Below are 19,843 nucleotides of genomic sequence, written 5' to 3'. Positions count from 1 at the left end.
AGTAATGATGACTCAATACATTGAGTAAGAAATGTGCAAACCAAACCCTGTGAAGTGTGCATGTGACTAATTAACTCAAAAGCAAAGGATGTTACATCAGATTGACTGGATTGTCTGTGTGTTTCATCAGTGAATGTTCGTGCAATTATGGTTCAAGACATCCACCTTGAAAAGCAAGCAGCCTGTAATAATTTCACAATCAAGTGTTAACATGGGCCTTCTCTAGACTACTGATTTAGTGGTCATAATGATGTCGATGTAATTATTGTGTACACTTTATATTCAGCAGGCCACAGACCAAATCAAACAATACTGCATACCCTGTATGTCCTAATATAATCTTCTATGTCAAAAGCCATAGGTCAATGTTAGATAACTGGTTTCCAAAGCTACAAAGACAAGTCTGTATGAACCCTCTAATGTTGAAGTGGCAAACTTAGTCATTATTAATACTTGGTATGGCAAGCTAAATATGAGCAACTCAATGAGAAATACTCTTATTACAACAACAAAAATTAACAATTGGGTCATATTAGTATAACAAATAAAATAAAACAATACTACTACATTTGAGTATTGCTTGTAATCCACTGCTCTGGACTTGAGCCAAGTCTTAAGACATATATTATAAAATGTTGTAATAATTGATTTTATGTCATGTAATAAATACACAAAAGGGTATCAGGTTACAGGTTAACATAATAACCACCTCAATTAAAATACAATAATAACAATTGCAGTGATTAAACAAAGTAATTAGTATGTAAAGATATATCAGAAATCATGATTTTGTAAAAAGTATTCTGAGGGCCATAATAATGTCACCTGTTTCAATTGTCCTAAATATGACTCTTGAACATGGTCCATTTTTCTTTGAGTTTGAAAGATATCTACAGAATTCACACTCCCTCGGCATGTAACTTACATTAAATGCAAGTAAGGGGGATAAGAGACCTTTAAATCATCAAAGAGTGTATTTGTTCATCTGTATTTGCCTATCCTTGGGATAGAGATGATCTCTGTTGAGATAGGCTCAGCAGTGCACAAACAGTATTACTGCGAGCAAAATGAAAAGAAAAGAAATAAATATATGACAAAACTAGAACGGGCACTCGGTAGAGCGCATACCTTCGCATATCACAAGATTGGGCATTGAATTATGAACATTTTGGCATTAGTTGCATGCCAATTGGACAAAAATGTATCGTGCTATGGTAAAAAAAAAGATGTTGACCTTTCCATGACCTTGACCTTTGACCCGATTGATCCCAAAATCTAATCAAATGGTCCCCGGATAATAACCAATCATCCCACCAAACTCCATGTGATTCAAGAAGATTTGACCTGTTCATGACCTTTGACCTTGACCTTTGACCCGATCGATCCCAAAATCTAATCAACTGGTCCCCGGATAATAACCAATCATCCCACCAAATTTCATGCGATTCGGTTCAATACTTTTTGAGTTCTGCGAAAGATTTTGACCTGTTCATGACCTTTGACCTTGACCTTTGACCCGATCGATCCCAAAATCTAATCAAATGGTCCCCGGATAATAAACAATCATCCCACCAAATTTCATGCGATTCGGTTCAATACTTTTTGAGTTTTGCGAATAACACGCATACAAATAAATAAATAAATAAATAAATACACGGCGATCAAAACATAACCTTCCGGCATTTTCAATGCGAAGGTAATAAATTAAGAATAATTCCCCTATTCTTCATTAAAAATGTCTTGGCTATATATAAGCACAAAGTCTAAAACACAAACTAAAGTGTCACAGATTACATACATAAAGCAAGAAAAGTAGTACAAGTAAAGACAGCAAGACAACCAAATTGCCACATATTTCGTTGTAAACATTGTTTGGACTATTTGACAATTAAGACATATCAACCCAATAAAAAAATGGATGGGAGGATCGCACCACAGGACGTATATGGATATCACATGAGAACCCGGTGCGACCCCTACCGGCAGAGAATCAAACAGGCACCAAACTGATGACGTGGTCGGGTCTGTCGTTGACCAGAGCAGCAGTATGGCCGACCAAAGCAGGCAAATTAAACTCGCTGCAGCTAAGAAAAAGGTAAAGTATTTTACAACTGACCCGGAAGAACTGTTCCTGTCTCTCTTCCCTAGGTTTGCGTTGCTGGTGTTTTCCTTCGCTTTGTGACACATTCCTTAACGGAGCATGGGTGTTGTCATTCCACGTCGACCGACCTCTGCGATGTTGCTTGTCCCTCCTCTCTTGCTTCTCTTGAGGCTTAAATGCGCAGGAGAGATCGGTGCTTCTTCTGGGCCTCTATTGGTAGCATTAACTTTCCTTAGATTATGCTGACGTTTTGAGCCCTTAGAGGTTTTAAAATCATCTTACGCCGTGTTGCTAGTCAGTGAGTAACTTAATTTACTCTCTTTACCCAACGGGGTTATGTGTCTTTCAAGCTAACGTTAAATGTGATTCACGTTATGTGGTGTTTAGCTAACCTTAACATGCTAGCTAGCTAACTAAGGCAAGTTAACGTTAGCAAGCTGGCTAACTAATGCATAGTTTGCTCTCTATGAGTGTAAAGGATACCACACAGCTGCTCGGCAGTGTTATGTCTTTTTTGTAGAATGGCACAATTATATAAGGGAATGGTTAACAAACAACAAAATTAAAACAAACGCTGAGCTCGCATTGAAGCACAGTGAGAAGGATAGAATGACGGGGACTGTTTTGACAGCTGACACCCGTCTTCCCCGTCCTGCTGTGTACTTTAGAGCTAGCGAGGTGCTACTCAACAAGATGGTCTTCTCAGCTGTGACATGTTAGCTTCGTGGAATGACTTGTCAGCATTCTTTACTGCCTTACACTTTGCATTCCTATGCAGATCAACACCACAGTTTACTGCAAGTTATCAACTTAATCTTGTTTGGTTTAGAAAGTCGTTGAACAAGTATGTCGTGACAGTCATTATCTTGTTGACTGTGGCTATGCTTCTCACTCTTTTTCAATTAAAACTGGATCTTTGACTCGCTTGGAGAAGAGGGGGAGCAGTCCATCCCTGATTCATCTCGGATCATCTGCCAATTCAGTTAGCTTGACAAATCGCCCCAGTTAGCGATTACCTGTTATCATCAATGTCTCAGTAGATTGTAAGTGAAGGGAACATTGCAAAGGCCTGCAAGATTTACGAGAAGAGGTAATGCAATAATGTGTAATGTTGTTATAATAGCTTGCTGCACTTTTTTTCACACGTATATTGTTTCCTTTTCTCATGTGCCGCTCAGCTGAAGGAGTTTCAGCAGAAGGGCTCTCCTGTTAGTGTGGGAGGTGGAGGAGGTGGTGGTGGTGGTGGTGGAGGAGGAGCAGGGGCCAAGAAGAAGAGGAAGGTGAAGGGACTGAGCCAACACGATGCATCTTCAACAGATAGAAACTCTCCAGACGATGTAAGTCGGTCTCAGACGGTCTTTCTGTGTCTGTATAATGTATATTTTCCAGGACAGTTTTCGAACATGTAGTTTAACCCTTGTGTTGCCTTCGGGTTAATTTGACCCGATTCAATGTTTAACCCTCCTGTTACCTTTATATTTACTAACATATTTTACCCTTGAGGTCAATATGACCCCAGCTATTAAAATCTCCAGAATTATTAGAATTAATATTGTTTTCCAAGTTTAAGTGTGAGGTACTTTATGTTTGTTTGTTGACTCCCGAAAGAACACCGACAATAAACATTGAATCGGGTCAAATTGACCCGAAGGCGACAGGAGGGTTCAATATTGAATCGGGTCAAAATGACCCGAAGGCAACACAAGGGTTAAACACTGTTGTAGCATGAGCAAGCATTTCAACTAAATGGCAAGTTGGCTTTCTACAATAGGCAGACAACATTCATTGTTTTATATATTTTAATGGTTTGCACATACACTCTGAAACATTTAAAAAAGAACAGTTTTATAGTAACTTTGGGCTTGTGGAGCAGTATAAACCCAATTTTAGAAAGACGACACATGCTTGTAGACAAAATCTCTTATTGTTTGTTTTATCCAAATAGTAATAATTTGTAATGGCCTGCTTGCTCATTGATCACAAAATATGTTGCCGCTTGCAATGAAATAGCCGATTTACTATCAAGTCAGCAAACACTTTCCTCCTTGTTATCAAACACATGCAGTGCCAAGAACACAGTAGCAGTATTGACACTTCTGCTGGCCAGATGACAGGGTGGAAATAATGTTTATCCAAAAAAGAGAAGCACCCTGGACAAGAGACGGTGGTGGTGGCCATGGTTATAATGCAGAACAATTGAGATATTTTCTCAAATTTACTTCATCATCGATGATTTAATCGTAAAGTCAATGTATATCAAGAACTGTACATACACTAAATCATTGTCTTAGCTAGAGCACATTTGATATGATAAGTATGCAAATTTAAGTAATTCTTTTTGTAAACTGATCAGTTTTAGACATTGGTTTGTGTAATATAAACCTTATTATGTTGTAAAAATACATTCATACTACATGCATCTTTATGCTTTTAAAGTGTTGCCTTCATAACGATCAGTCTCGTCTCTAGTCTCCATTCATAGCTTCTTGTTTAATCCTGTATGCTGCTCTGAGTGAGAGAATGTGGACAGATGTAGAGTGACCGACTGATCCTTATCAAAACAGTGATGTTTATCTGATTAGTACAAATGTATCGTCCTAATCGTGAAAGCGCTGAATCACTTTTGTTTTTAACATGTCAAAATTAGGATTAAGACATATCCGAATTAGAAAACACACAGGTAGTGTGTTTTGTCTGGTGGATTTTGGTACGCAAAAAAAAGGAAGTAATAAAGACAGTTGGTTTCATTTGATTATGTGCTGCTTGTCTCTACAAACGTCTACATTTAGAGATAAAGTATTCTCTACTTCTGTGTGGTCTTCGCTTTGTGTTACAACTCTTGAGTCTCGTCGCTTGTTCTGATGCATTTCTTTTTCCCAAACACGTTTTGATTTTGGTTGTTCAAGACTGGATAGACTTCTGTAATCTAAAGCTGGATAATGGATGCTGGCAAAGACCAAATGGAGTTCAGTTATAAGGATCAGAGCTGGGGAGACATTCTACAATCATTGAGTTGTCATTGATAATGATAATTCATGTCGTTAAGATTCCCATGATGGCTTCTTATCCAAACATAGTTATTTGGCCTTAAGGAAAGACAACATTGTCTTGATTGGCTTTCATATGCAAATGTGATTGTTTGGCAAATCATTATTGACTTGGCACAGGGAAAATGCGAGCAAGTAAGTGTGTGAGAGCTGATTGTAGAGGAAGCTGAAGCTATAGGAGAAATGCTGCACTGCCCCTGCATTCTTATCCAGATTTAAGTTGTATTTGCATTTGTAATATACTTTTTATTCTGATTGGGTTATTCGATACTGGCAATATTTCCTGACCTCTTGGGCAGGGCATACTAGCCTCAGTTTCTCCTTATGACACACCCTCGTAGCCACTGAAACCCTCTCCAGCTCAGTTCTCTTGGAGCAGCTGCCTCTCTGTGCCTGTTTGTCACGTTCTAAATCGTTCTCCCCCCTTTTACATCTCTTTCATTTTCCATTCTTGTTTCCTCTTTCCTGAAGTTTGACTGTTTTCTGAAAGCACTTAGTCAAAGCAATGGAGTAGTCCTACCTCCTTATGGCAACAGTAAGGTGAGCCTCTGTCTCTTTCTTTCCCTTCTTTTGTTTTGCGCCACCTGTTTTCTCTGGCTCTCCATCCTTCTGCTTTCAATAGCTGCTGCTCATGAAGCATTCAATTGTACATCTTGCTTCCCCGTTCTTGTCTCAAGTGCACATATTATTTTTTTGCAAGAAAGCATGGGATGGATTTGAGTGCAAATTATTTCGTCTGTAATTTTAAATCTCTGTCGAGAGTGCATTAATGATTAGTTCACCATATTATGTAGAAGTATGCACAGTGTATGAGTCTCAGAGCTGCATGGCTGTGTTATCTGCGTCTCGGTACATAAAGCAGGCATACTTCTGGGAAAACAAATGTACGTGTTTCACTATTTTAACCGTCTTCTCATTGCTAGGTTTGTTTGTTCTCTGCTTGATTTAGATTATGCAGATGTCTTGCCTGCATTAGCTTTAAAGTCAGAGTGAGAAAGAGATGTGTTATTTAATTTGACAGTCATTCAATTCAATGTTGTTATTTATACAGCATAGTCTGGGTATTTCAGTGCTTTCATTCTACGTTTCAGAGTGCCATGGGTAACGATGGTGGAAAACAGTGGGCATTGTGTAACAGCTATCATGCTACAGCTGTCACCATAAGTAGCCGCGCCTTCTTTAAATGCTGTGTAGCTATTGACCACAGATGTAAATACTATCAGAGGCCCTTCATTTTCCTAGTACACTCTTATTTCCTCTTAGACTGTGGACAACCGTGCATTAATCTGGATATATAAATGATATATAATTGGGTCAACTGAACTAACATAACAAGATCCAGTACAGTAATCAAGTTATTCCCTTGCACCTCAAAACATATACGCTTTGAGACATCATTGTGGTCTTTCTGTTTGTTGTTTCATCCGAACTGCTCTTGTTCTTGTCATGAAACCAGTGTGTGCATTTGTTGTGTATGTGTCACCTCAGGCCTTTGCTGACATGGAGGCCGTCGGGTCTTCAGTTCCTCAGTTGCTGGAGGACCCAAAGGGCGAGCTGGGTCATGGCTCACCCATGTCTAACCTCGCGAGCACTAACGCTGCTACTAACCCAGAGTCTGTTGGTCACAACACTGACCTCCAGGTGTGTGTCTCTTTCTGTCATTTTCTCCCTCTCTAAAATCATATCTCGTCTTACCCTTCTTACTCTTGTATGTCTTTCACATCTAAGATTATATGCCAAAGCATAATGGATCTAAAAGGTCGATTGCCAGCTGCTGTATTTCCACTGATATATGTGTGACAAAAACAACAGATCCCCTCTTTGTTTGGGATATGCTTTGTCAGCACACACATTAATTTTTTTCACGCAAATGTTATCAAATATTTTCAGTTTTCCTTCTCTGCCTGTTTGTCTGTCTCCCTCTAACTCAATGTTCCTCTTTTGATCTTACTCTTTCTGCAGGACTATCCCGATACCAATGGCAATGAGAGTTTAACGGAAGAAAATAGGTGGGTTTCCTGATTCCTCACTGCCCGTGACACACCCTTGAATCTGTTTATGGAACACACACCATATTCAAATCATGGCGCATTTGCAGTTAAACACTATATGTTTAGAATATGGTGAGTACAACTTTTGGAAGCTGCTTATTCAATAATGTCAATTTATCATAAGCATATTAAATATTTTTCTGCATGTAGGAGACTACTTTAATATAATAACATTTGTCATGAATTAGGTATAACAGGCAATACTACTGTGGCCATTGATTACTTCTGCAACATAGTAAACTAATTGGTTAATGTGTGTGATTGATTTTTTATGTCTGTTATCCTGCAGACCACTGTCTTCCACAGAGAGCCTGCGACAGATCTCTCAGAAACTGAATGGACTTGTCTCTAAGGTACAATTTTAGGACCGCTAAAGTCCTGTCTGTCTCACACACACACACACACACACACACACACACACACACACACACACACTTGTCATTCAGTATTTTAACAATAAAACAACATCACTGATTTCATGTGTGTTGCATCTATTCTTAGCCGGAATGTACCAGCTGTTCACAATCGCCTCAAGCACACTGAATGTTTCAACTGGTGCACCGACTTTATACATTTCCTCTGAACTAGGTTTGGTTGAGTTTTGCATAGCCAGCAGCACATCTCAAAGTCTGCTTTTTGTCAGGTTTCATACAGTTACCTTTTATCTGATGAGTCACAAGATGAGTATTATAAACACGTATAATTGCTGGTTTAGTAGTGGGTATTTCGTAAACATAATAAGCACACTGTTTTATAGTACTTTTGATACAAATGTATGTTTAGTCATGATTGCCTCAGTTGAAAGTGAAATACAGGTGTTATGACTGCTCACCGATTGCTCATCTACAAGGCAGACAGTACATGTCAGCTTTAACCTCAGAGATAGGTCATTTTTATAGAAGCACCATTATAATTCTTATGAATGTCTAAAGAAACTTGGTCACACATTTTTTTTATTTATTGCGATGTTATTACTATTGAGGGCTTGAGGCTGACCTGTCTATACACTTGACATATGATTATATTGTGTTGAAAATGCAATAATGTGCTCGTCTGTGTCATTCTAGTCATCTGCTGCGTATGTGAATGGGGACAGTCCACCTGTTAGTGAGAGAGAGCTGGAGGTGAGATGGAAATCCAATATGTTCTATGATCAGAAAGCCAAAGTTAGAAGTCAGGTTACAATAATGTATTGACACTATTCAATTTACCAAGTGAGCCTTGAGCCAAAGTGTATCATAATGTGATGCATTCAATGGTTTAGATGCCTGACAAAGAAGAAACTAGCACATAGCAACACAACTCTTCAAGAGCAATGGGCAGTTTTGAAGTGTTAAGTGGTCTTTCTGTTGAGGGCTGTAGAACAATTACCTAAAGATTCTCCATTCATCAGTTTAACAAACATATTTTGTTATAATTTCTCATTATTGAAAACCCATTTTTACTTTACTTGTAAAAGTGCTATTGTTTGCCTCCCATGTTAATAATTCACATCAAAAGTCTTTGTTTGACTTTTGCCACAGCATCTCATCCTTCTCTTCTGTTTTCTTTTTTTCCCTCCTTTCCCGGATGCATGTGTGCACGTGATAGTGTCGGAACCAGGAGATGGCAGCCGCCCTGGAGTCCAGCGAGCTAACAAACTCTCAGTTAAATACCAAGCTAGACCAGCTGGTAAGCAGCTGTGTGTGTGCATGTGCTATATGCATTCTGCATGTCATCTTGAGTAATCACACACTGGTAGAAGTCATGCATGGATTACATGTTTTTTTATTTTGTCGTTTGGTTGACTAAAATACTTTTTCTACAAGTTGTAACAACAGCATAAGCAACAACATGAACAGAGGGGTCATAACCTGATGGCAGATGCCCTATTGTAGCACTCTAATGAACTAACTAACTAACTAAACTCAAAGCTACACATACAGTTAAACGGTTAGCTTAACGTATGTAACAGAGCCGGTTTATCACTTACTTACAATACTTTGTGCAATCCCTGTCGTGTCTGGCCTTTTTGCCATACTTATGTTTTTTAGGGATAGACTTACTGCAGATGAAAGAAATGTCTTCCACAAACTTATATCTCTATCCTTTTGCTCTGGCAGACACAGCAATCTCAGGGGCTCTCCGATCAGCTACAAAAGGTAAACAGGAAGTTTTTGTTCTCTGTCTGTTCATTCCTGTATTAATGTATCCAGCCTACTGAATGTTCACTCTCTTTCTGTTGATTCATGAACTTTGCTATTTTTCTTCCTTCAGGAGCGAAAAGAATTTGAACAGAGGTGTTCGAAAGAGCAGGGAGCCATGCGGGAGCAATTACAGGTACGCTTTTACCCAAACATCTACATGGAATTTGTTAAATCGTGCATTTTTAGAATGTCTGAAACTGTCATAGCAGAATTTTTTATTCAAAGCCTTATTGTGCTGCGATGTAATGTATCGATATGAATGGCATAGCCCATGGTCTCACCCTGATATCAAATAGAAAGAAATGTGACCTGAGGTGGTCTGTCTAGCCAGGCTGAAGGACTGAACTGTCTCTATACAGTTGTATTTAGTTAATATTGTTATTTAATGAAAGTCATGGACATTATCTAGTCCCACATTGTTGTTTGTCGGTCCTCCCCCCAAGGTTCACATCCAGACCATTGGTATACTGGTATCAGAGAAATCAGAATTACAAACGGCACTACAATACACACAACATGCTGCGCGGCAGAAAGCAGGTGCGTGTGTTTTATAATCAGCCGTATGTGCACTTGAACAAAATATTTGTATCCTGACAAAACCTTCTTTACCACTCTGAATGTGTGTCTGTGTGTAGCTGAAGCAGATGAGTTGAATAACCGTCTGCAGGCAACGAAGCAGAGAGTGTCGGAGCTGGAGAGAACTCTCTCCTCCGTCTCAACACAGCAGAAACAGTTTGAAAAGGTAAACAAACTCTTCATCAATTAATCCTGTACAGAAATCATAGAACACTTTCATCCAGATACTGTATATAACATCACACTGAAGTAACTCACAATTGGCTGCCTGCTTGTAACACAGACCAAAACAATCACATACAAAAGCATATACTTCCATTCTACATTTTTAAATGTCCGTGTAATGTGTGTTTGTTATTTTTAATACATTTTCCTTTTTGTCTCCAGCGCAACAAAGAGTTTGAAAAGGAGAGAGACAGCCTGAGGCTAGAGGTGTTTAGACTAAAGTAAGTCACTTTGCCTTCGAATATACAAGGAGACATATTTTGTGACATTTCCACAGCAGAAGATAAATAGTATTTAGAGTCCATTCAATGATGTGCAGCCCAACAGATGGCACATGCAACTGTCCAAAGTCCTGTTAAAAGCCGGTAGGGGAAATGAACAATCTCTGCATATCTGTGTTCACAGTAATTTCAGTGAGGAGTCGAAGCAGCAGAAGTCCGAGCTGTCGGAGCAGATAAAGCTGAGCTCACAGGAGAATATCGCAATGAGGCTGGAGGTGGAAGATCTTCGCAAGAGACTCGAGATAGCTGACCTCATGTTGCAACAGGTGCATTAAGACACAGGCACAACATTTTACAGTACACATATAAACTGATCTTCCTCTTAAAAATAATTGAAACTCTAAATGTCTGTTTGCCGACGCTGCAGACCGGTGTGATGTTTTTCCACGTGTATACCTGCATTTCACTCCAAATGTGGTCCCTTTTTTCTCTCCAGTGCTCCAATCAGTCCGATCCCACCAGCGTCCACCAGCAGGTCCAGTTACTGCTGGGAGAGAAGCAGCAGCTGGAGGAACATAACCACCAGGTCTGTGCACAAGGACCTTTCTCTTAGTTATCTGCATGTGTCATGTGGACATTGTCATTTAAAACCGTAGGAGTTGGTTCAAGATGTGTTGATAAAAATTTTTACGACTATGGTGCTTTTATCAGATTCACTGTTATTTTATTCTGGCGAGTACCCCTGTAACATTATTTCTAAAAACATATACCTTAACCAAAGTAACTTTCCTGTTCGCATTGGCATCAAATGACCCACGAGATGTCGTCGACCTTTTATTATTGTCTTGCTAACACCATCCCCTGCTCAATGTTTTTGATGTTGTAGCTGATGGAGTCAATAGCCCAGCTGCAGACAGAGAGGGATTGCTATGCAGAGCAGATCCAAGAGGAAGGTCATGTATGGAAGGACAAGACGGAACAGCTGCTAACACAGGTGACCTACAGGACTGTCTCAGAAAATTAGAATATTGTGATAAAGTTCTTTATTTTCTGTAATGCAATTAAAAAAACAAATGTCATGCATTCTGGATTCATTACAAATCAACTGAAATATTGCAAGCCTTTTATTCTTTTAATATTGCTGATTATGGCTTACAGCTTAAGAAAACTCTAAAATCCTATCTCATAAAATTTTAATATTTCCTCAGACCAAGTAAAAAAAAGATTTATAACAGCTGAGTGTTTGTCAAGGCTCAGGAAACCCTTGCAGGTGTTTCGAGTTAATTAGACAATTCAAGTGATTTGTTTAATACCCTACTAGTATACTTTTTCATGATATTCTAATATTTAGAGATAGGATATTTGAGTTTTCTTAAGCTGTAAGCCATAATCAGCAATATTAAAAGAATAAAAGGCTTGCAATATTTCAGTTGATTTGTAATGAATCCAGAATGCATGACATTTTTGTTTTTTTAATTGCATTACAGAAAATAAAGAACTTCATCACAATATTCTAATTTTCTGAGACAGTCCTGTATATAGTAACATCAGCATCGACTTACAGTTTATTATGGCTTAGAAATAAAGAAATCTGTATGTTCTTTGTTATTTTCTTATTGTTTTGGTGTGAAACTAATTATGAATTGATGTCTGTGCAGGTGTCTTTGATTGCAGAGGAGCGGGACAGAAACATTAACCTTGTCCAGGAACTGGAAGACAGCATCACAGAGCTAAAAAATGCTGCAGGTAAGAGGCTCACAGATGCGTGGTTCTTCCTTTTCCCAGCTTTTTGGCTGCTCCTTCCTTGAGCTGCATATTTACCTTCGTCAACTGAGCTGTACAAAATGGTGCATTCAGACATACATTTTTAACTTGTGTTGCAGTATTCATTACTGCACAAACATTTGTCTTTTAAGGGCTGTAAATCAATCGGTGTGCTTCAGGTGTTTTTTCTTTATAGTCAAACTTACTATTTTAGGAGATTTAACTTGTTTGTATGTTCATTTAGTTTAAAAGTAGAAAAACCTAAAAAGAATGTTTTGTGTATGGTCATATTTATTTCAACATAACCTGAATAGCTTTAGTATATATGTACTGTAGCATTCGTAATACTGGCCACACAGATGCAGTTTGGTGTATTTTTCTCAAGCAAAAGTATTAAATCTGATAACTGTCATCTGTCTCCTCCTCCTCCAGTGTTGTTGTCCCAGGAGAGGGAGGCCCTGGATAATGCAGAGCCTCAGTCTTCAGGGCCATCAGAGAGTGAGGTGGCTCTGCAGGAGGCCCTCAACACTCTACATCTGGAGAAAGACGCTCTTATCGCACAGTACCAGGCACAGGTACCAATTTCATTGAGACATCCTTGAGCTGTCGTGTTTGAGCTTATATTTAGTTCATGTCTTTGGAATTTTTATGGAATTATGTGATGCAGATTCTTAATGTGTAATGGTCATTTGCCCGTAACATTTGAAAGGTTCAGCAATTTATTTGTTTTTCTACACAATGTTTAAAAGATTATTAGAAAACTTATTTTTTTACTTGGAAAGTTTCTCTAATCGGCATCTAACATTTCCCCCAGCTACGAGATAACGAGCAGCTGAGCCGCCTGTGTGTGGAGCAGGAGACGCGTATGGGGGAGATGGAACGGCAGGTGGAGAGACAAGTCGAGGAGGGAGACGACCGCCGGCGCATGTTGGAGGATGTTCAGTCAGACAAGGCCACTATTAGCCGTGCTCTCACCCAGAACCGAACACTGAAGGACCAGCTGGCTGAGCTACAGAACGGTTTTGTCAAACTGGTGAGGCTGAACATCTAGCTGTCCATCTGTGCTTTCTTCATGACATTTTAAAAAGTGCTATTATTTATACTTTTGACTGTCATGTTTTTTCTTCTTCCTACAACCGTCTGGCCTTCTTGCCGTAAAGACATTTTGTGCCAGAATGTGTCTTGCATGTCTTTTTTATTTTGTTGTTGTTCTATGATTTGATACATTTCTCTGTAACAATAACTTGACAAACGTTTCACATATTAGGAAAGTAAATTCATAGAAAGTATTATTTCAGAGGGTGTGACTTCTCTCTTCAAGCCGACATTGTTGTTGCTCCTTCATTTGTACAGACGAATGAGAACATGGAGCTCACCACTGCCATCCAGTCAGAGCAACATGTCAAAAAGGAGCTGGCCCGCAGAATGGGGGAACTGCAAGAGGCGATGCACGACGTCAAGGAGCAGGTACGGCGAACACAAAACGCTCTCAATGACAAATCCAATTCTGTATGTTACTTTTTTTAAATATTTGTTGCCTGCCATACACATACTCACACACTAGAAGGAGTGTGTGAGTATGCAGTCGTTTTCTGCGTCATCCTGGTATTAATGTTCCTCTTTGTTCCCTTTTGTCCAGCTGGAGCTGAAAAGTAAGGACAGCCAGGCTCTGATGGAGCAGAGGGACCAGGTCGTGGCCCACCTGCAGCAATACTGTGCGGGCTACCAGACGCTGGCCTCAGAGAGGGAACAGATCCACCACCAGTACCTGCAGCAGATCCAGCTCATGGACCGGTTGCAGCACGATGAAAGCCAGGGCCGCGTGCAACTGGAGATCAGTCACAATCAACTCAAGCAAGCGCAGGTGTGTATTTCAAATGGCCTTGTTCACAAGACTTCTGACAATGTATGGAAAACTTGTCTATATATATATATTTTGCTTTTAAAAGGTTGAGAGTCGGGTTACAACCACACAAATTTCCATTTTAAAAACTGAGTCTAGTGGCATTATCAGTCCGAACGAGCAGATGTCTTTGAGGAAAGCGATGGACACAAAACCAACAGCTTTCCCTTTCTTATTAATACTTATACTCAAGTTAAGAGAGGAAAAAATAAAAGCTGTTTCCACTAAATATAGAGTGTATCGAGGATGATTATAGAGCACGATCTGAAGGAAACGTATTCATGTGGATGGAGCCTAGGTTGGTTTTGAATCACTCTCTGTCTCCCCCTACAGGAGCATTTGGAAACTTTAGTCAAAGACAACCATCAGCTGCAGGCTGAGGTGAAGGAGCTGCTCAGCAGCTCAGCTCTGGCCACATCATCCAGAGACCAAGGTGAGCGTCGTCTCTAAATGGTGGATTGGTACTTGTTAAGCCTTTGTGTTCTTGGAGCTTCATCTCACATTCTCAAGCTTGTCCCTCTGTCATTTAGGCGATGGAGTGGAGAGCCAGTCCATGCAAGAGAGCCCAGAGAAATCCCCCTCCATAGTTATACCAGAAGACTTTGAGAGCCAGAAGGAGATGGTGAGGATGGTGATGAATGTTCTTCACAAAAAAACGACTTTAAGGATTTGCAGATTTCCTTTGCTTTTTTTGCACATTCTGAAAGCCTCAATCAAGTTTGAAGTTGACGCTTTCATGTTATGCCTGGTGCCATATCAGTTTAAATAAGTAATTTAACATTTTGATGAAGAAAAATCGAATACAGAAGTGACTTTAACGCCTAAATGATGTCAGATATATTTAATACTACTATATGAGGCAAACATTTTCTTATTATTATTCACCGTCCTCAACACCACCCTTTCTCCCCCCCCCGACAGGAGGAGTTTATTCGTGGAGCTGTGGCTCAGGTGGAGGCCGAGAGGGACGAGGCCAGGAGGCTACTGGAGGAGGAACACCGGCTCCACATGGCAGCCAGGCACCAGGCCGCCCTGGCCCTCAGCCTCGAGCACCAACACCACGGCCACGCACCTGATTACGACCATGACCACGACCACCATCACGACCACGACCACGACCTTGACCACAGCCACGACCACCATCATGACCGCGGCCGTGACCACCATCACGACCACACGGAGGGCCAGCACGGTCACTGTGAACACAGTCACGAGCTTTCAGGTGAGGACAACTAAATGGTTTGTTTGTGTGTCGGGGTGCCAATGTTTTTACAGTCCAACAATACGTTTTCTCGAATAGGGCAATGAATGTGTGTGTTACTAAAATCATATTTCTGTAGTTGGGCCCGATTTATTATCTGTAGTCATCTATGTTTATATTGATTATTCTTGTTTCTGGAGTGCATTCTCATAATCGGCTGTATACTCTTCCCAGAAGGAGGAGTACCGGTGGAAGTTCATCTGACCCTGCAAGCTGCCATGGAGAAGATTCAGCATCGTTTCACCTCCCTCATGAGGGAGAAGGCTGACCTGAAGGAGAGAGTGGAGGAGCTGGAGCACCGCTGCATCCAGCTGTCTGGAGAGACGGACACCATAGGTCAGAGAGACGGAGGTTATTGTTGTAATGCTTTATTTTTAGTCTTCACCGCTGTACTAATGAGTTACTACATTCTCCGTCTTCCAGGGGAGTACATCGCTCTGTACCAGAGTCAGCGGGCCATCATGAAGCAGAAACACCAGGAGAAGGAGCAATACATCAGCATGCTGGCCCAGGACAAGGAGGAGATGAAAGTACTGGAGAGCAACCTTTTTGTTTGGAAGATAACCATCAATGCAGTCCGTTGTCCTTCGTCACGATGCATGCTTTTGCTCGGCTTTCTCTCATTGTTCTGCCGTCGTCCATTAGGCGAAGCTGGCAGAGCTGCAGAATCTGGTGATGCGGCTGGTGGCCGAGAGGAACGACTGGTACAGCCGCTACAACGGAGCTGTAGCCCGCGCGGGCCCAGTGAACCCCGACATGCTTCCTGTTGGGGAGGAGCGCCACACACACACACCTTGATGCTTCCAGTGGAGCAGGTAGGAACACCCAGTCCTGCTGTGTGGGCACTCCAGTGGGTCGAGTGGGTCTCCTCTCGGGCCACATCGACCCAATAGGTGGAGTTAGTTAGGCTTAGTATTCTACATGTTGCTGTGGACCACGTTCACATCAGACAGCAGTATTTACCGAAGCCAGGATGTCAGAGTAAAGGACCGTCACCCTGGATTTCAACTAAAGTCAGCAGTCAGATAATCCATGTAAATTATATCATTGTTGTTTTTTCCGTAAGAATTTAAACGCCACTTGCGGTTCTAAAAGTAAGAATAAAAGTCCTTAAATTGGGTCTCTTTCATATTCAATACGACGTCACCGTGCTGGTCTCTTCCCTCTGCTGCAGAAGCCATGGAGGTCATTCCTTTGTCAGAGCCCACCGCGGGCCTGGAGGCCGCCCCCTCGTCCCAGTCGCTGTCGAGCGGGTCCGCCCAGAATGACTCCCAGCCTTTGGGGCCCAAAGAGGACGGCACAGCCCAGCAGATCATGCAGCTGCTCCAGGAGATCCAGAACCCCCAGGGAGCACAAAGATCACCCCCTTTCCTCGGGGAGAACCCCTGCATCCCCTTCTTCTACCGGCCCGACGAACAGGACGAAGTCAAGATCCTGGTGGTGTGAGGTCTGGCTGAGGCTGCCGTGTGTGTATGTATGTGAGATATTGGACATGTCGTGAAGTCTGGGGAATATTAAACGCCACCGTATACCCGTGTTTGTAGCTTGTTGATCTGATTCACAAACACTTTTCAAGAAATATGACACCCTGCTACATTAGTCACAGATATCTGAATGTCTTTGACCCAGTTACATTACCCCCCCCCCCACCCCCCTCTCGCTCTCTCTCTCTCTCTCTGCTCTGTGTTGGCACACATGTGTGCATGGTAAAAAGGAGTGTATTATCTATTTTGTTTTTTTGGGGGGTTCTTTGTTTATGCTGCTCTTCCCAGGGAGATAACCAGTATTTCTTAGCGCAATCTAATTATTTTCCATACCACCTTTTTTGAATCACCATTTCCCCTCTTGTCTCCCATTTTACACATAAGTGCAATAAAAGGGCCGTATATATTCCGAACCCTCGCTGACACAGGACTACAAGAGCTGTAACGTGTGTGCAACATCAGTGCAAATCTCAGTTTTACACAATTCACTGTACAGATGCCAAATAAGAGCGTCGCGTGTGAATGTAATAACCCGAGTATTTACCCGTATGTCTGTGCAATGTGAGGAGAGCTGTGGGTGGTGAAGAGGTGCAAGTTGAAGTTGGATGGAGAACCTGAGGGCGCAGACTGGCCTTTGAACTGTCGGCGCTGTTCTGTTTCAAAGTCGAGAGTTGGCTCGTGAGTTACATGATGAGATTCAGGAGGACGGGGGCCGGTGTCGTCGATTGGTCCTGTTGCTAAAATAACCTTTTCTCTACCTTTTTGTTGTCTTTTTGCTCCAAACACTGAAAATAAGTCTCATTTTTGTACAATATGAATTGTTAATGTCTGTGTGTTGTGATGTCAAACATCCTGTTGGACTGAGAAGTCACGGCTGTTATGAGAAGATGGTTTCTAACGTCATTGAGGGGATAGATGCAATTTATAGAGTCCATGTAAACATATTTTCGACGGTTATTAAGACATTATTGTCAGAGTGTAATTCTGATGAATGGTAGTGCTTGGGCTGTTTGCTTTGGATTGTTTTCCACATTATTTTTTTCTTTGTCATTAGCCTGATAGATATTTAGGTTTAGTGACTGGAGGAAGTTACAGGAAGTATGGCGTTAAAATAAACGCCTAAGTCGTCGCTCTCCTCACAAATGTCCACACTTTATTTTATTTATTTTCTTTGTCCCTCATCATCGCTGCTCAACTATAACTGAGCGCTAATTTAAATTCCATGTTTTTTTGTTTTGTTTCTCAACAAACACTATTGATATGAGCCTGTGCTTTGGTTACGTTTGCTTCTATTTCCACATGTCAAAGATGAATTAATGCACATCCTTTACAACTGGACTGAGTTTACGTGTGTGTGTGTGTGTGTGTGTGTGTGTGAGAGAGAGATCCAAACTGTTTCCTCTTTACCCGAAGTTGCATCTGTTGTCCTTTTTGAAGAGTTCTCTCAGATTGATGTAAGTATGATTCACTAAACTGTACAAAGCCTCTGAGGAGTCTGCGTTGTTTCTACCACCGAGCCCCTTCATGACCTCTGGGGGAATCCTATGACGCCCCAGTCTGAAGCTGAGGGTTCCAGTTGAAGCTCATTCATGTAATGGAAAGTGTGTTGGTGTGTGTGCAGTGTTGCACTCGGAGGGTGAATTGTAAATATGAATAGAAGGTGAGATCCCAAAGTTATGGGACCACTCTGAATATGAAAGTCTTTCCAAAACTAGTCACAATTGTTGTATTCATATTTTGGAGCTCACTTAGTAAATCTCCTTCAGGCATTGAAAACCAGAACTTGGGTGGGATCCCAATATATGAACCTCTTTTTCTTAAATGTAGGACACGTCTGGCTTGAAGGGAGAGATGCTCATTTTCACAACTGTAGATTGGCGGATGGATTGATTGACAACTTCACTGTCGAGCCTTTTCCCTTTGCAACGAGCGACTCGGAGCAACGCCGTCACGGCTCACTTGTGTTTAATTTCAGATGAATTCAAACAGAGGCCTCTGGTTTTTCGGAGTCTTCCCATAGTTTTAATATGCAAGGACAGGAGGGGCATACAGAAATCCCGGTGACTGCTTTTGGAGGTTTTTTAACCTCATTTGGATGTCTTTGAATTTTAAAATCCTCTGTTGTGTTTCCGTTGAGCTAGAGGACGCGTCTTCAATTGTTAAATAGCACACTTGATATTTATAACTAAATGCAACGGGGCAGAAGGCGTTAGTGCAGATCTTGGTCTTTTAAACCTATTATAAGATGTAATATGTGGAGGCCATATGCACTTTACAGTTGTAAACTGTTTTTCACAGGCAAAGTAAACAATGCATTAAACCTGCAACATTGTGCTAATATCCGAGGGTTTTGAATACATTTACTTTAATCATTCTTGATTTTTTTTATTTTTTATTCCTCTGCTTCTTAGCATTTTCTCACTTAGTGATTTTCCTTTTTGAAACGTGAAATAAGATATATTTTTCTTCCTTTTATGTTGTTTTTGGTTAGACCAAAAGTCGAGCAACAATAAAATCCTTTGTGTTTCGGGGCTTGTAAAATAACAATTAAGACGATGTGGATACAATTACTTCCCACACTCTGATTCTCTGTTAAGTAAGATATGCGTGATGAAACTAATAGCAATGAGAAAGCATTTATTGTCTTTCCGGTCAACGTAAAGGTGGTGTATATACTGTAACTGTGTAACATATTGTATATTCATTATGCCGGGTGTGTGGGGGAAAGCTGCTCTGCCATGTTTACTGGCGGTGGGTCTCTCTGTCGTTGGCGGTTCCTGACGGGCTGTGATTTAATACAAAGGTCGACTAAAAAAGAGAGAATATTCTATTTATTTGGAATACGTTAGTATCTCAACTAATCAGTTTAAATGTAAAATAGAAGTCATTTTTGGATGGAAATGAAGGATCATTCAGAGAACCGATTTGTTCGAGGCCTGCTTCTGACAGAAGCTTTCTGATTTGTTTTCCTCGAGTAATATTTTCTCCCATTCTCCTGATTAAAACTGATCGAGCAACTTGAAC

The 19,843-nt window shown here is 40.9% G+C and overlaps 1 protein-coding gene across 1 annotated transcript; it reads left to right on the top strand.

The window, feature by feature from the left end:
- The first annotated feature begins 2,047 nt into the window (after positions 1-2,047).
- On the top strand, positions 2,048-19,842 carry golga2 (golgin A2). Its single transcript, XM_056432382.1, is given in 29 exon segments — positions 2,048-2,095; positions 3,280-3,438; positions 5,620-5,688; positions 6,637-6,789; positions 7,111-7,157; positions 7,489-7,552; positions 8,267-8,323; positions 8,790-8,870; positions 9,302-9,340; positions 9,456-9,518; positions 9,829-9,922; positions 10,021-10,127; positions 10,349-10,407; positions 10,592-10,733; positions 10,904-10,993; positions 11,294-11,401; positions 12,066-12,153; positions 12,604-12,746; positions 12,986-13,204; positions 13,525-13,638; positions 13,811-14,035; positions 14,408-14,507; positions 14,605-14,696; positions 14,996-15,296; positions 15,510-15,671; positions 15,759-15,865; positions 15,981-16,114; positions 16,116-16,150; positions 16,510-19,842. Coding segments are annotated over 29 exon segments (3,372 nt in total). The 3' UTR covers positions 16,782-19,842.
- Position 19,843: the final 1 nt, after the last annotated feature.

The sequence above is a fragment of the Pseudoliparis swirei genome, chromosome 15 (assembly GCF_029220125.1).
Source record: "Pseudoliparis swirei isolate HS2019 ecotype Mariana Trench chromosome 15, NWPU_hadal_v1, whole genome shotgun sequence".
In the NCBI taxonomy this organism is placed as follows: Eukaryota; Metazoa; Chordata; class Actinopteri; order Perciformes; family Liparidae; genus Pseudoliparis; species Pseudoliparis swirei.
The sequence above is the reverse complement of the archived record's forward strand: the minus strand, read 5'-3'. Positions and strand labels throughout refer to the sequence as shown.